The following is a 16,660-nucleotide window of genomic DNA, read 5'->3' as shown; positions in this document are numbered from 1 at the left end:
TAGTAAGGCACTCTGTAACTTGGGAAAGTAGAAGACAAAGGAAGCACATGTGCAATTGTGGTGTATCAAAATACCTCCAATGTGTATTTATTGTGGAGAACAACCATGTGTTTCGAGGGCTTCACACCCTTTTTGTCAGTGGTAACACTCACACATACCCCCCAAGCCGTAATTCATTAAATACAATCAAAACTCCACTGTGTGGTGTTTTGATTGTATTTAATGTGTGATGCTATGCACAACTGTGCATCTGACAATGCTGCTTCTCATTGGCTGAGTTCATGCGGTTGCCATCTTGCCAACCAGTTCAGGAGGAGTCCATACCAGTCTACAAGAGGTCAGGAGAGAGGTCAGGAGTAGACTGACTAAAGTTTTCCTTAGAGTGAAAACAGCAAAGAGTTAAGAGAGAGCCTTAAGGAACTCCAACAGAAAGAGAGAATGAGGTGGAGGTAGAGTTAGAGAAAGCAAGTATAAAATAATGATCCGAAAGATAAGATTTAAACCATAAAAGAGCAGTGCAAACTGTTTAGGTAGAATGGGTGGTGAACTGTGGAGATATCTGGAAGAATAAGTATGAAATAGTGACCTTTAGACTTTTCTATGAGAGGGTCATTGGTTACTTTGGTGAGTGCACTTTCTGTTGACTGTGTTGGGCAGAAGCCAAATTGCAGGGTATTGAGAATGGAGTTGTGAATAAGATGCTGAATAAGCTTTTTCTACACTTTGGACACAAGCTGAAGTAGGGAAACTGGACAAAAGTTGGTGGGGACCTGGGATCAAGGGAAGGTTTTTTTGAGGATGGGAGTAATTAGTGCTTGTTTGTATAAACTTGTTTGTTTGGAAATACAGTATACTAGCAGAAAGTCAAAGGTTAAATAGGTGAGTAAGTGCAGGACTGAGTGAATCAGAAATTAGGTGAAGGAGGTATTGTGAGAAAGTATGGGGTCAAGGGAGCAGGTTGTGGGGTTGGAGCAGACCAGAAGTTTGCTGCTTCCTCTAAAGTTGCAGGGGTAAAAGAGAGTAAAGTATATGTGACTTCTGCAAGTAAATCTGAGATAATCTGTCATCAAATGATATGCTAATGTGGCCAATTTTGTCCTTAACGAAATGAACAAGGTCTTGAGCAGTGTTTTAGTAATGTAGTTAAATGTGGCAAAACCATTGTTGTGGTTTAGAGAATAGAACTGAGATTAAAGAAGAGAAGTACAGCTGTTTAGCTACTGATAGAGCTTGATTTTATAGGAGAGCATGAATTTAAAGCTGATGAATTCAATGTCAGTTTATAACTTTCTCCACTGATATTCAGATGATCTTCTGAATTACCGAGTTGAGTTAGAATGCCAAGTTTGGTACTGTACAAGGGTGATGGTAGAAACAAGGGTGTTGAGAGCTGAGCTAAATGTACATTACTGTAGAGAATAGTTGCTATATTCAGACATAAAATGTTGTTAATATGAGGCATGATTTGTTGCTACTGCTGATAGTTGTTGTGGGTCAAACATGTTAACATTTTTGTAAGTGTGGAGAGAGATGGGTAGAACAATAGAAAGTGTTAACTGAAAGGAAAGTAAATAATGGTCATATAGGTTGAAAGCTTTACAGGTCAGGAACCTCCTTTCTATAAGTATTTAATCACTAAACACTTAAATCTCAAACATAATTGTGTATATTTTTTAATGTAATCCTTGAAATGTGCAGCAGCTTGCCCAAGAAACTTTCTCATAGAGGCTTACAATCTAGCAGCTAGAGAGCAGAGCGATGTACGTTAATGTTTTGTGTGTGAGTAATCAGGAAGCTCGGCATGAGCTAATGATTGTATTAGTAGGACAGCTGTGTGCTAAGAGCTTCCTGTTCCTTTTTATTACTAAGGAGGGTGGGCTGGGGAAGCAGCACAGACAGTCCGAGAGGTCAGACAGCTGTGGGAACTTAATGGGAAATGGAGCAGAAACAGCAGCCTGGGAAGATACAGTAAGTAAATACAATAATTTCTATGCCACTTATATTTTCTTATTTGAACCCACATATCCTGATACTCTGCAAAAAGACATAAGTTATATTATATATTGAACATTGAGACTAAATCCATAAGTTCTAGGAGTTTCAATACACGATTGGAATGAGCTCCCTGTCCCAAAGAACTTGCAATCTATAAGCACTTTGTAACTTCCGTTTTCATATTTGTGCAAAAGTTTCCATGCCTCTGCAATTCTTCAATTTCATCCACACATTCTGAATTTTTCTATATGGGACAGGGAAAAATGTGGGCGAGTAGTAAAGAATACACCCATTAGCTGAGTGAAAGATGAAGGTTTAAAGGGGAAACTACAACCCAAAAGAAAAAGTCAAAAAAATATTACCCCCTGCAAATGTAATTTATAGGGCTGCTGTACAGTAATAATTAACGGTCACTAGCTGAGAGGCTGCAATCTGATCCATAGTGATCCATAGTGCCAAATTATTAGTGCAGTGCAGCACAGAAAGTGGCTTCCGCAGATACCCAGGGACCAGCTGTGCCTACTCAGCATCCCATGGATAAATGCAGTCATAGCATGTTAATACAGCACACTGTGGAGCAAGCACAAAATGCAGCACACATATATTGAGCACTTTTTTAACACATTGTGCTTTAATTTGTGTTAATCTCTTTTAACCCCTTGGCTCAGTGGGTAGCTTTTCTGCCTATTTGGGCACTGTCTGTTTTTATGTTTTCCCGATGTCTGACTGTTTTTCTCCCATGCATCAAATACATACAAGTAAGTTTACTCGCTCATGACCATGAAAACATCTCTGTAGTAAATACATACAAGCAAGTTTACTCGCTCATGACCATGAAAACATCTCTGTAGTTAACCTTACCCATATAAATTTTATATAAGACTAGTTTGCCAGATATGAACTTCACAGCTATCTATGTGCTTGTATAAGATTATTAGCAACAAGCTGTTACACACTGTCCTTTCATAAATATGGCCCTTTATATATACTAGGTCCCCTGCCACCTCTACTATGTCCTTTGAGCAGCTAAAGGCGAGCTAGTGCTGTGGAACAAATTGTTAGTAAAATGATATATACTGGGGGTGCCAATGATATTCCCCCACAGCAGAATGATTCATACTACAGGTTTGGGACCTGTATCCAGATTGCTTGGGACCTGGGGTTTTCCGGATAATAGATCTTTCTGTAATTTGGATCTTCATAGCTTAAGTCTACTAGATTTCCAAGTAAACATTAAATAAACCAACAGGCTGGTTTTGCTTCCATTAAGGATTAATTATATCTTGGTTGGGATCAAGTACAAGCTACTGTTTTATTATTACACAGAAATCATTATTTGGATTATTTATATTATTATTATTATATGGGAGATGGCCTTTCCGTAATTTAGAGCTTTTTGGATAACGGGTTTCCAGATAACGGATCCTCTACCTATATAATCTTAGGTACTTTACCTGAGGTTGCACTGATAATTTAAGTGCATGTGGGAAGCATGGTTTCATTGGCCTGCTTGAATAGGGGGCCTGATCATTGCTAGTAGGGACTGAATGTTCCCCCTAAAAAGATGGGATGTAGGGCATATAAGCGGCATTAAAATTATTTGCTGATAAAGACAACTTGCAGCATTGTGCCTTCCTTGTAATTATAAGTCAATTCACAGTTATTTCATCCCTAATTGAGATGGTATGCACCTCCTCAGAGGAAAGAATGGGATATTCATCTTATATGGAACCTTTCAGAAGTTGTTGTGGACCATCCGAGGGACAAAGCAGCACCACAGATTGGGATAAACTGGCTCTGGAATAAGCAAAGCTGTTCCACTTGGCTATAGAGATGCATCAGTCTGTAATAGAGAATAAGCCAAAAGCCACATCAAAGACCAAATAATGTGATTTCTAATGTGATTTCTAGACTTTGAAAAGAAATATAACAAATAATGTAGATATCATGATGTTATTTGTGATAACTTGGAAAGGTTGAAAGACATATTATGGTGGCATGAGTATTTCTATTCAGACTAACCTGAATATCTAAACACCACTGTCCAACAGTTTGTATGTATGAGGCTGTATGTGTGTGTAAATATTCATATGTAGTTTAGTCTTGAAAAGCAAAAATGTGTGGTATGTGTGCAAATAAAATTCGAATTCGAAGTAAAATCCTTCGAATTCGAATATCAAATTCAAAGGATTTTAGCGCAAAAGTCTCGATTGAACGATTCGAACAATTTTAAGCGATCAATCGAAGGATTTTTATTCGACCAAAAAAAACTTAGAAAAGTGCTGGGGAAGGTCCCCATAGGCTAACATTGGACTTCGGTAGCTTTAATTTGGCGAAGTATGAAGTCAACGTTTTTTTTAAAGAGACAGTACTTCGATTATCATTTTCAGGCAAATTTCATGGAGATTTGTTTATTTGCCTTATAACCAGTGTGACTTGGGAAGAATCCATGTCTGTCCTCCCTACTTATGTTACTTGCTAATAGCAGCAGTCATCTTCTATTCAATTTTCACAGCCAGGTTCTTTTTCTCTTGTTATGAGATTAAAAAGCATGCGGTGAGGAGTGTTCAAAAGCAGGTGACCACAGTAATATAGTACTTCAGTACATGAGAGGAGAGAGGAAGTCATTATTATAGTAATTAATCACTAAAATCCTTAAATAACATTTAAATCCTGAAGTGAAGTAGAACCATTTTTTTTTTAAAAAATGTTTGTATTTATGCACTGCTATCCCCAGAAACAAATGCTGGGCAAGCAAATGAGGTCCAAGAACGCCAAATGCCTTACTTGGTCACCTACATTCTAGGCCAAATCGGCTGCTCTAATCATTTCACTTCCATGCCAACATTTGGAATTGTTAGACACCCATGTGGCCTAACACAACAGAATTTTCAAACCTGAGCAGTAGATATCTAGACGAAATTTAAACAAATATCTATTGGGGAGTGTGTCCGTTGGAACTGCTCATACATGGGTAGAAATATTGCCAAGGTGGTCTGAAGGGGACCAGTTGGCATCTTAAACATGCCCATGTGTGGCCAACTTAAGGAGTGATGTAGGTAGCTGGGCTGCTGTTTACTCCTGTTGAGATTTATCTGTTATCTGCTGCGTATCCTGTGCCTTTTCTCCTTTTTCAGATTTGAATGGCTGCCCCCATGGCTACAAAGCAGCTTGTTTATGTAAAGTATTGTAGAGTTTCTGAAGCAAACACGTCATGTTAACAGTGCAGTAAAACAGTACATTATATTTTCTTTAAAATAATTTCATTTTTTGTGTTACTGTTCCTTTAAATATCCTTTTACCATTAACCTAAAGCTGACTTAATTTGGAAAAAACTGTTTTCCAGGGTCACTTTGTCTGAGCCGATACATCACATGACATTTCATCTGAAAAGGATCATTGTGCACTAGCACCCACCATACATGGTATGGCAAGGGGTGTAATTAATAGAGTTGCATTATGCAGAAGCGCTCATTTTCATTAACTATAAGTGACACAGGCCTTCAAAGTCACTTTCTGTAACGTTTAGCATTTTTAAAAACCTGGCACATTTTCACAGTTAAAATGTATGTGGGGCAGAGTCTAGACAATGGGAATTGTGATTGTAAATAAGAAACAACTGGAAGCAACATCCTCATAAAGCATGGCTTACCTAGAGGCTTCTAGAGAAGAACATGTTCAGCAATCATTATTTTAAATAGATGTAAAAGAGAAATGAACTAATAACAATGCAAATTAAATGGAACTATTTTTTGTGTCCTTTAGTCATGACATTGTTGTGTTTAATGAAGCAATTCCCAATGTCTTAAAATTGCAGATACACCAACCAATTTTTGGTTGTATGCTGCACAAAATTATCCAAATACTGACTTATTCAAAGTTTAATCTGCTAGGATTCCATAGAATCTTCCAGCAGGTAAATTATTCTAATTGCATACCAGCACAAAATAAGGTGTTTTCCTGAAATTTTAATTATATACCTTCTGCCAGTGGTGGTAGGGCATTTCGATTTTTTTTGATAACGCTTTGACTCAGGTGACTAGATTATCTGTGTGTCAACGCCCTATAAGCCTCATTTTGGAAGGGTTGTTTTTTTTTCCTTTTTATCTTTTACTGTAAAAAGTGCAATGGCACTTTCTGCCCCATTACCTCTCAAACCATAGCAAAGATGGGCATGGGTAGATGACATTAGGGCTGCAACCTCGGTGTCCATGTATTCGATTACTGCAGATCTGATGCATCTTTTATTTTTGAAATAGTGGTTCAGGCTCACATGGAGAGTTCTATAAATTATAAATACAAAAGCTTGGGGTGAGTGAGCATATAGAATGTACAAGCATTTTGCTTTCCCTTTCCGAATGCTGTAAACCACCACGCAATTTTGTTTTCACGAAGCAGTTATCAGAGCAATGCTAATGAAATCCTACCCCAAGGGCTGAAAGTCTAAAAAACAGTGACGCACCCTGTCACAGGTTTCCTATGCAGGTGACAAAATGTCTTTCCCTGTAGAATTCAGCTACAGGGAAAGACATATATATATATATATATTTTGTTTAGATAATTTTGTGTTCATTTCCATCTAGAGGGGTTCTGTTCTGCTGATTTGAATAGTTAAAAAAACCCTCTGTAAAATATATATATACTGTATATTCATATACCTTTGCAATTTTTTTAAAGTTATTTGGAAATGTAAGTGCTTGTGAAAGTAGTATTGGTGGCTTGTTTACTTCTCTTTACTTCCTGTTTTGTTTACCAGCTGAATAAATGACCTGTGAAGACGCATGAAAGGCATTCTGGGAAATTAGGAGTCCTTTGCTGATAAGTTCAAAATCCCTAAGCGGTGCTCAATAGTGCCCCTTGAAGGAATACTGTCATGGGAAAAAATATTTTTTTCAAAATGTATCAGTTATCAGTGCTGCTCCAGCAGAATTCTGCACTGAAATCCATTTCTCAAAAGAGCAAAACATTTTTATATATTTAATTTTGAAATCTGACATGAGGCTAGACATATTGTCAGTTTCCCAGCTGCCCCAGCCATGTGACTTGTGCTCTGATAAACTTCAGTCACTCTTTACTGCTGTTCTGCAAGATGGAGTGATATCACTCCCTCCCTTCCCCCCCCCCCCCCCCAGCAGGCTAACAACAGAACAATGGGAAGGTAACCAGATAACAGCTGCCTGGGAGATCTAATATCTAAGGTCCCACTACTACACATTCAGTTACATTGAGTAGGAGAAACAACAGCCTGCCAGAAAGCAGTCCCATCCTAAAGTGCTAGCACATGACCAGGCAAAATGAGATGGCAACTACACACCGATACTACAAAAATTGCCGTTCTTACAGCTTTTTTTAAATCCCTTTGGCGCCAGTTTGATGAAATTCACCCCTTCAGTGTGAATTGTTCCTGTGTTTTGGGCAGAGAGGTGGGTGCCACTGCTAAATATAGTTTGGTGATTATTCCTGCTCCTCATATCCAAGAATGACACACTAGCCAATGAAGTGCAGTAGTAGGCAGATTGTATTGTTGGGATCTGATTGCCTGGCAGCAGATATAAAAGCAAGTGCCTTACTCCAGCACTAGAGTAACAGGTGTGACTGGGGGGTTGTCACATGATGGGGTCTGTGCCACCTGCTACATCATTAAGGGATTAAATGGGGGCTCCAGTCAATTCAAATTGCCATTAGTGGGTGCTGGGCGCCTGTTGTGGGTTGGCTATTAGCAAGCAGCCTAAATACATACTGTAGCTGCTGCAAGAACTCCGAATCCCAGCGTAAATCATAATCAGCCAGCACTCACCCCTCCCTACTGGAGCCAAGACAATGACATGAGAGCACTTTCTTTTAAAGTGACCATGCACCGAAAAAGCTTTGCTACACCATCCCTTTGCTGTGCAGCTCATGCTGTCCTACCCCTGCATTGATTTTCCCTGATCTCAGTGATGAAGCTTGCTTGCATTAACATGATTGATTCTGCTGGAGCGTTCCATTCAGTTTCAGCCTGGGGGTGTGGCTCAGCCACAATTATATCAATGACTTGAAAACATATTGAAGGATTGTGCGATCCATGATGGCTATGTGACGGTGGCATACATTCCCTCTACTGTGTTTTTCTGTCAGCAGCCTCGACTCCCTGTACAAGTTCAGGAAGAGAAACGATCAATAACTGTAATAAATGCAGGCAGTCGGCTGAGCACAGCAGCAAAACAAGCAGCAGTGTCAGAGTGCTGGGGGCAGGGTTGCCATCTTTTCACCCGGAGCATGGTGGGGGCAGGGCAATGTCACGACGGGGGACGGGACAGTTATATTGGGGACGATTGGCCGGTTGCTGCGTCAATCATTTGGAAAACCGTGCAGGTAGTTGACCCAGGCAGCCCTTCAAAAAAACGGGTTGTCCGGGTCAAACCCGGGCAGGTGGCAACCCTAGCTGGGGGTGCTGCTAAACTAAATGGCTGGCTTGATGAAAATGACACTGGGGGTCATTTATAAAGTTCGCACAGCGCATATTTATTCGCAAGTGATTGTATTGCCCATGTTTTTTCCTGAACGCTAAAATTTTGCACTGCTGTGCCCGTCTTTCCGGTTTTTGCGAATTCGCATTGAGAATCCATTTTTGCAAATGGCTCGCAAACAAGACGATTGTTTGCGTGAGTGTGCCCACTGTGCAAGGTTGTTGTGCGTGAAAATAGCGCTGACAGTAACTTAAATTCAGAATTTGCAAAACTGTTTTGCAAATATTTTCTCCGCCCCCAAAGTTGTGGTGTAATTCAAACGCAGAGTGTGCATATAATATTTGCGATGTTTGCCATATTTAAAAAGCTCTTTTAGACATATGCAGTGTAAAAAAAAATTCGCAATTCTGTATGCACACTCTTATTCATTTTTATAAATATAACCACGTGCAGGGCAAATATATTCACTGTGCAAACCAATCTGCCTTGTGCAAAGTTTATAAATGAGCCCCACTATTTGTCAGTTCATACATCTCAGCTGGAAAAGCCCAGTGTGCACGTGAACTACAGCTTTCAGCACCTACATGATACATATCTATGTCTAAGTACATGCTCCTTTCAGTGTGGGTGGGGAGGTGGGAAGGTGTAAAGGCTAAAAATGCTGCAGGACTAACTTGTGAAAGGTCAACCCGAGGCCTAATTGCTAATAATATATTTCAGGGAAATTTATTGTACCTGCAGTCTAAACTTTCCTGTCTGGGGCCCCATGACTGAGCAGTGAAGTGGACAAGATGGTCTTTTGAAAATTCCAAAAACACAAAATCCGACCTGATGGACCAGATTTGACAATTTATGCAAATTGCTATAAGATAGTGATTCCCAACCATTGGCTCACAAGCAACATCAGCTCAGCAACCCCTTGGATGTTGCTCCCAGTGGCCTCAAAGCAGGAGCTTATTTTTTTTTTGTTATTAAAGATTTTTATTTTATTTTCCGTAAAACATGAACAAGCATAGCATTAGCACATATATGGACATATGAGTTAGAAAACTGTTGACGTATCACAGATTGGCAGTCATAATTGTAGGTATTGCAATACATGTAACTCTATGCAGCAAATAAAACTTCACATTTATCTAATAAACTTGTCACTGTCGGTATTATCTGTATCTCCTTTAATTCTACCTGTGTTACATGGGCGGGATTGCCTAATCCGTCAACGGTGCTTTTCCAGATTTCTCGAAGGGGAGAGAAGTTAAGCTCCCCATAGACGCGACGATTCTTCTTGCCGAACGACCGATTTTAGGGAAGCCCGACCAATCCTTCGAAATTATCGTGCGGTTAGTGGTATTCGAATGATCGTACATCTTATGATTTTTCGGCCAACATCTGTCGGGAAATTGATCGGCCAGGTCAAAAAATCTTTGTCGGTCCCAGTGCAATCTCTCTATGTTTGCAGGGCCAAGCAGGCAGCTCCCCTTTGTTTTCCTGGTAAATTGGTCTTTTTAGTTGATGGTAGATTCGTACGATCGTACGATCGTTCTGAGAAGATCGTGGTCTCACGATCAGGATCTGATCTTTTAAAAATCTCAACATCTATGGCCAGCTTAAGAAAAGAAAAGAAGAACAAAGGTAATTGGGGGGGGGGTCAGAGGGTGAGTGCAAAGGAGCCAATTCCGTGAGTCAATTAGTTTCTGTTTGAGCTGTCTCATATTCCGCCCAGGGGAGCCATAATAGACCATTTTGATATTCTTTGCCCTGCAAGTATGCCCTAATCGTCTCCATATTTCTTATCCATTGCACTTTGACTATTAAAGCCTGTTGGGTTGGAAGAGAGATGTCCTTCCACTTGGATGCCCTTAAAGTTTTTGCAGCCGTCAGTATATGTGTCGCCAGTTTATTAGAGTCTGAGGAAGCAGGAGCTTATTTTTGAATTCCTGGCTTGGGTACAAGTTTTTGTTGCATAAAAAACAGGTGTTCTGCCAACAGAACCTCTTGTAGGCTCCCAGTCTACATACGGGTTACCAATTAGCCAATTACAGCCCTTATTTCCCCCCCCCCCGAAACTTTTTTCATGCTTGTGTTGCTCCCAAACTCTTTTTACAATTGAATGTGGCTCACAGGTTAAAAAAAGGTTGGGGCTCCCTGCTCTGACTATATCTTACCAGTGGGACTATTTTATATGTATCTACTCATACTTTAGTAGCTAATGTTTGTACTAGAGTCAGCGAGGCTATGGAGAATGTAGGTCCAATGAGCAAATAGCTCCATAGCTAGTACTCCGGATAGGTTTAAGTAGGTTTATTGCAACATTAGGGCAACAACTTTGCCTATGGAGAATGTAGGATCAGGCTGTTGAATCCCATTGGTGTTGGAGACCAGTTCATTAAGCAAATACGTGTTTTAGTGCCCCTAGTGGGTTGTCAGATGTGCAAAAAGTGAGCCTGACAAACTAGACAATTACATCTGGAAAAATCCTCCCAAAAGTGTGTAGCAAAATATCACTAAACCACTTACTGAAGGGGAACTGGAACTTGATCTATTGTCTGTACAGCATAAAGGGAACCTGCTGATACTGACTGATAACCACACTATTCCGTAGTGCTCCCTGTTTCCTATACTTACCTGTTACGATTGCTTCTCTGTAGCCTCCAGCTTCTCTTTTTGCCAAGCAGGTTCCCCTTTTAGTAGAAATGTTATTTCCTTGCACACCTAGCTGGACCTTGGTGTTGTTTGCAGAAACCTGATTTGAATATCTCAGAATTATAAGAATTATTACTTGTTTTTGAGATGGTATAGATAAATGTGCTACATGCTGCTGTGTATAACAGGAATGTAGCCATAACTTACTTGGCTCACTTTTATATTTTTACTTACTTCCTGTTGTAAATAAATCATTTTGTACCTCTCTTGTCACAGACCCTAATCAAATGTTTTTCATTCAATAATGTATTATTTAGGAAAGCATACATGAACATTAATTTAAACAGTTTTATTCGTTTTCAAATAGATAGCAGAAATGAGACAATTGATAGGTAGGTACTAGGTAAAGTGAAAAGATCCACCTTTCTGGTATTCCAGCAATTCCGGTGGTGTCACATTGGGGCAAATTCACTAACTGGCGAAAATTCTACAGCGCTGGCTTCACGCACATCGCAACACTTTGCCAGGCATAAATTTGCCTGAACAACGCTAATTCACGAAGATCCGAAGTTGCGCACAGTGTAACGCCAGCGAAATTACGCTCAACAGTTTGATGTTACGCTAGCGTTGGCTAATTAGCATATGGCGTGCAGTTTAAGTACAATGGCTGTATATGCTGCAGCAAATTACACTGCATTACTACTACATTACTACATTACACTGCACAAGCCCAGGGAACCTTAATAAAATTAAATAAAGTTGTTAAAATGCCCTACACATGTGCCCACAGTATAGTTTAGGTGCCATATTTTATCAAATGTAGGGGGGAAGGAGGGTACCCCAAAAAAAAATTTACGATCTTTTTCAGTCTATCGCCCTTTAAATAGGAAAAAAACGGGACTTAGAAAAATTTTCAACTTTTTTTTGAGGAACTCCTATCTACACCAGAGTCTATCTCCTTTGTGGGATTACGCCAGTGAATTTCCGCCAGCTACCGTTAGTAAATGGGCAAAGTGCCAAAATGATGTCACGCTGGCAAATTTCCGCCAGCGTTAGCCACTTCGCCCTTTAGTAAATTTCCCCCATAATCTTTTAGGATTAATTGAGACAATATGGGGCAGATTTATCAACGGTCAAAGTGAATTTTCAAAATAAAAAACTTTGAATTTCAAAGTAATTTTTGGGTACTTCGACCATCGGATAGGCCAAATTCAACTTCGACTTTGATTCGAATTGAAAATACTTCACAAATTCGACCATTCGAAAATCGAAGTACTGTCTCTTTAGAAAAACTTTGACACTTCACCACCTTAAACCTGCCGAATTGCTATGTTAGCCTATGGGGACCTACTAGAACCTATAGCCAGTATTTGGCTACGTTTTCAGAAGTCGAAGGATTTTTTTGTAAAATCGCACAATCGTACTATTAAATTGTACGAACGTACGATTCGAAGTACGATTGTACGATCTTAAAAATCCTTCGACTTCCAATGGCGGACTACCCTATTCGATGGTCAAGTTTTTTTCACTTCGAAATTCGACCCATGATAAATCTGCCCCTAAGTGTAACAACAGAAAAACAATTCAAGTGAAAAAGTTTGTTCAAAAGGGAAAGAAAGAAAATAATAAATGGAACGAGAATAGTACAGAGAGGTGAAGGCGGTAGTAGAGGTATGAGACCTGCTATTCAGAATGCTTGGGACCTGGGGCTTTTTGGATAAAGAATCATTCTGTAATTTTGATCTTCATACCTTAAATCTACTAGAACATCACGTAAACATTATTAAAAAACAATAGGCTGGTTCTACTTCCAATAAGGATTAATTATATCTTAGTTTGGAGTACAAGCTACTGTTTTATTTTTACAGAGAAAAAGGAAATCATTTTTACAAAATTGGATTATTTGGATGAAATGGAGTCTGCGGGAGACTTTCTGTAATTTGGGTCTTTCTGGATAATATGTTTCTGGATAATGAATCAAATACCTGTAGTATAATATAAATATACCAGACAACAGTTTTGCTTGTGTCCCTGAAGAGGCAGACCAGCTGCTTTCACACACTGTCTGTTGGTTGTGGGGTGAGTTCTTTTAGAAGAAAGGCTTCTGTCCACCATTTGGTATAACTAAAGGGAGCCAACAGTTTGTGCGATATTTCACATTCTAATGTGTTCAGATATTTCTTCCAAATTTCATAAAATAGAGAACCTGTGAATTCCTTGTCTTGTGTTGCAAGTACCCACTGTAATTGCATCATTGTATATAGTAATTTGCATTCCCATAGTTGTTTTAGGGATGGTTGTGCGGTAGCCCAACATTCCAGCATTGTTTTGATTGCTGTAAGAATTTCTGCTAGTCTAATGTTGCCTTTAATGGTAAGAAAGTTTGGTATGTAGTAAATAAGATAAAGAGAGCTGTGGTGTGAAATTTTGATCTATCTGAACATCAGTCTATACTGTATATTTACATTACTGACCCAATCTGTGGCTATGCGAATGAGGCTCACTAGATTATAGTATTTAAAGGGGAAGTAAAGTGTAAAATAGAATAAGGCTAGAAATGCTGTATTTTGTATACTAAACATAAACATGAACTTACTGCACCACAAGCCTAATCAAACAAATGATTTATGATTTCAAAGTTGGCCACAGGGGGGCACCATCTTGTAACTTTGTTAAACATCTTTGCAAGACCAAGGCTGTGCACATGCTCAGTGTGGTTTGGGCTGCTTAGGGATCGTCATACATTATCAAAACAGCACAAGTCAAATAACATCTGCCAGAAGCCGATACAGCAGGACTGATTAATAATCAGAATATACAGACTGCACTGGGTCCTGTGTTGTCATGTAATCTAATGTGGATTTTATAGTTTTTGTATTGTTTAATACAAACTTTCTCCAACTCTGCAGAACCAGTGGCTGCAGCAAAAGAATCCTCCAAATAGAATCCCAGTTTTATCTGTTTAAATCTGGCTCCATGATCTTTTTCCCTGGATCTGGAAACAGTTAAGGGGATGTAAAGGCAAAAATAACATCCAATACAAATCTCTACACAGTTGCCGACTGTTCTACAGGGAAACAAACAAAGCTGCTTGAGTTCTGCATGGCTGGGAAGTAAGGCGGGGGCTCCCCCTGCTGTTCATAAGTATGATTGTTTCCCTGCTCAGCAGTTAGGGACCGTCTGACAATTTCTATCCACAGCAGTAAATGAAGGGAGAACTTCATTGCATACAGTCAGGTTTCTTATAAAAACATTTTTTAATTAAATTATATTGGAGATAGGTTTCTTTTTCATTAAAGAAAGTAAAAATGGGATTTTATTTTTTTTGCCTTTACACGCCCTTTAAACAATGCTAATTGTCTTTGTTTTGCGCTAGCTTCACTAGCAACATCTTTGGCTTTTTATTCCTCCATATGTCTGTTTTCGTTGCATACATGAACATTAAGAATTCCTTTCCGATGACTAGAAACTTATAAAGCTATAGTTTATTGTGTTCCATCTCCTTCTCTTGTGTATGTATTTAATCAGTATTCTGCATGAATTGCACGTTACTGCAAATAGCATTAGCTTTTTAAAAACATCAGCTCTGCCAGAGGATCCTGAGGTCCATAAGCATATTAGCATCACATGTGCAGGCTTCAGTGTTCTAGACTCATTACCAGATACATTTCCATATAAAAATGCACACTACTCATTAGTAAGGAGGGATAACTGGGCATCTATTATTCCTATGCCAGCAGACTCAATAAATACTTAGAGTACCTAGTTCTGGCAAAACCATAGTTTGGTGAATTTATATTAGAGGCCTTACATTGTGTTTTTTTTGTTTCAGATGCAGTGACTGCGGTGTGTCCTTGTCCCACCGATATTATGAGAAGGATGGGAGGTTGTTCTGCAACAAGCACTACTGGGCACGTTTTGGTGGGATGTGCCAAGGCTGTTCTGAAAGTATCACCAAAGGCCTAGTCATGGTAAGTGCCCAGAAGGGTGTCATTATCTTTATAGAGAACTATAATGCCTTCCTTCAAAATTAAAATAACAGAGCACTTTAGCTTCTTTGTATTCTTTACGGGGATATAAGATCTGTTGAGAGTGTGTGACTGTAACTAAAAAGAATCCAGATTTCATGTTCCCACTAATCCACAAAGTTTGCTAAAAATATTACTGTGCCAGCCTTTGCAAACAAACAGTGGTAGATCCCACTTGTGTTTTTGAACTACAATTTCCATTCTCGACTATACCCGGTCTAGTACAAAGGAAGTAGCAGTTCAGCAAGAGCTAAATGTTTTCAGAAATTGGATCACTTATTCTGTGCTGACCAAGGACTAATGCATTCATCTCACTCATTTTACTCTTAACAGGTAGCAGGGGAGCACAAGTACCACCCAGAATGCTTCATGTGTTCCCGCTGTAAAGCTTACATCGGTGATGGAGAAACATATGCTCTGGTGGAGAGATCCAAGCTCTTTTGGTAAAATCATTGGGCTCCAGCTCTCATTATTTACCCTCTCACTTCTGACTTGTATAAAAACAATAGCTAAATCTTTTACCTTATTAAGTATAATGCATGCCATTAGAGTAAATAAGAATCACTTGAGTCTGAACATTATCAACAGAAAATGGTAACTAGTGACCCAGTCACTGAACAGGACTGTGCTGAACTCACTTTTTTGTCTATTAATTTAATGACGAAATATATTGTTGTTATCTAGTATTGATAAGTCTAAAGCAACTGAGTAATTGTAAAAATGTTTCACCACCCATCCGAATGAGTTCTTTGTTTAACTGGGGAAATATTTTCAAGTCCAGTTGCTTTAGATGTATCTGTATTACATTCTGTATATCATGTCATGATAGTATGCATTAAACTGAGGAAACGCTGAATTTAACTTCTTTGCCATTTTAACATCCTTGTTTGTGGTAGTCACTGTTTGAGGAGGAGTAGGTAGTAAAACAAATGACAAGTCCACAATAAGCTTAAGGATGGGAGGGATTCAGAGCTTATTATCTCCATTTAATCTAGTTTACAGAGAGAGAGAGAGGGGAAGGGGAAGTAGTTCAGAGAAAAACAAAACAATTTACCATTACTGTTCAGTAGCAAAAAATTTGGAATTGTAGCTTTTTTAAAAGTTCAGGCAGAACACGTCTTATTTATTGTGCTCTTGTTAAAGAAAAGTGTATGTAATGTAGGTGTATAATGCTTTTGAAGGCCTAAAATCAACCTAAAGCCTCCCCAAAGCACTAACATAACCATGGACTTGATTAAAGGGTTTCCATTTGGAACTTGCCTGTAGGTTTTTGGAGCTTACCTGCAGAGACTGCACACTAAATCTGCTATCAGTCCTTTCTATTTGTAAAGCTCTCAGTCTGAATAAAACAACCTTATATTATATAACAATATAATATATATTTTTATTTTGTTGTGCCTTCAGGCAAAAAACTTTCCTTTGCTAAATGCAGTCTTTCATAAATGGTTCATTTTCTGCAGTTGTATTTGTTTGAGCCAGAATTATTATACAGCAATTGTAGTCCAAGAGCACTCAGCATGATGCCCAGCCTAATATGCCTCTCTC

General features: G+C 39.0%; 1 protein-coding gene across 2 annotated transcripts in view; it reads left to right on the top strand.

Annotated features, from left to right (window-relative positions):
- Positions 1 to 16,660, top strand: part of limk1.S (LIM domain kinase 1 S homeolog) — a 56,135-nt gene that overhangs the window by 16,510 nt on the left and 22,965 nt on the right. Inside the window, exons 1-3 of one of the 2 annotated variants that reach the window (XM_018249055.2) lie at positions 1,847 to 1,968; positions 14,920 to 15,058; positions 15,449 to 15,558. In XM_018249055.2, coding sequence (XP_018104544.1) covers positions 1,937 to 1,968; positions 14,920 to 15,058; positions 15,449 to 15,558 — 281 coding nt within the window. In that variant the 5' untranslated portion in view covers positions 1,847 to 1,936. Of the gene's footprint in view, positions 1 to 1,846; positions 1,969 to 14,919; positions 15,059 to 15,448; positions 15,559 to 16,660 lie in introns of those variants that run through there. The other variant, XM_018249054.2, reaches the window with a different exon arrangement.

Source organism: Xenopus laevis, chromosome 2S (genome assembly GCF_017654675.1).
Source record: "Xenopus laevis strain J_2021 chromosome 2S, Xenopus_laevis_v10.1, whole genome shotgun sequence".
Taxonomy (NCBI): domain Eukaryota; kingdom Metazoa; phylum Chordata; class Amphibia; order Anura; family Pipidae; genus Xenopus; species Xenopus laevis.
Note: the sequence above shows the minus strand (reverse complement) of the source record. Positions and strands in the feature narration are given on the sequence as shown.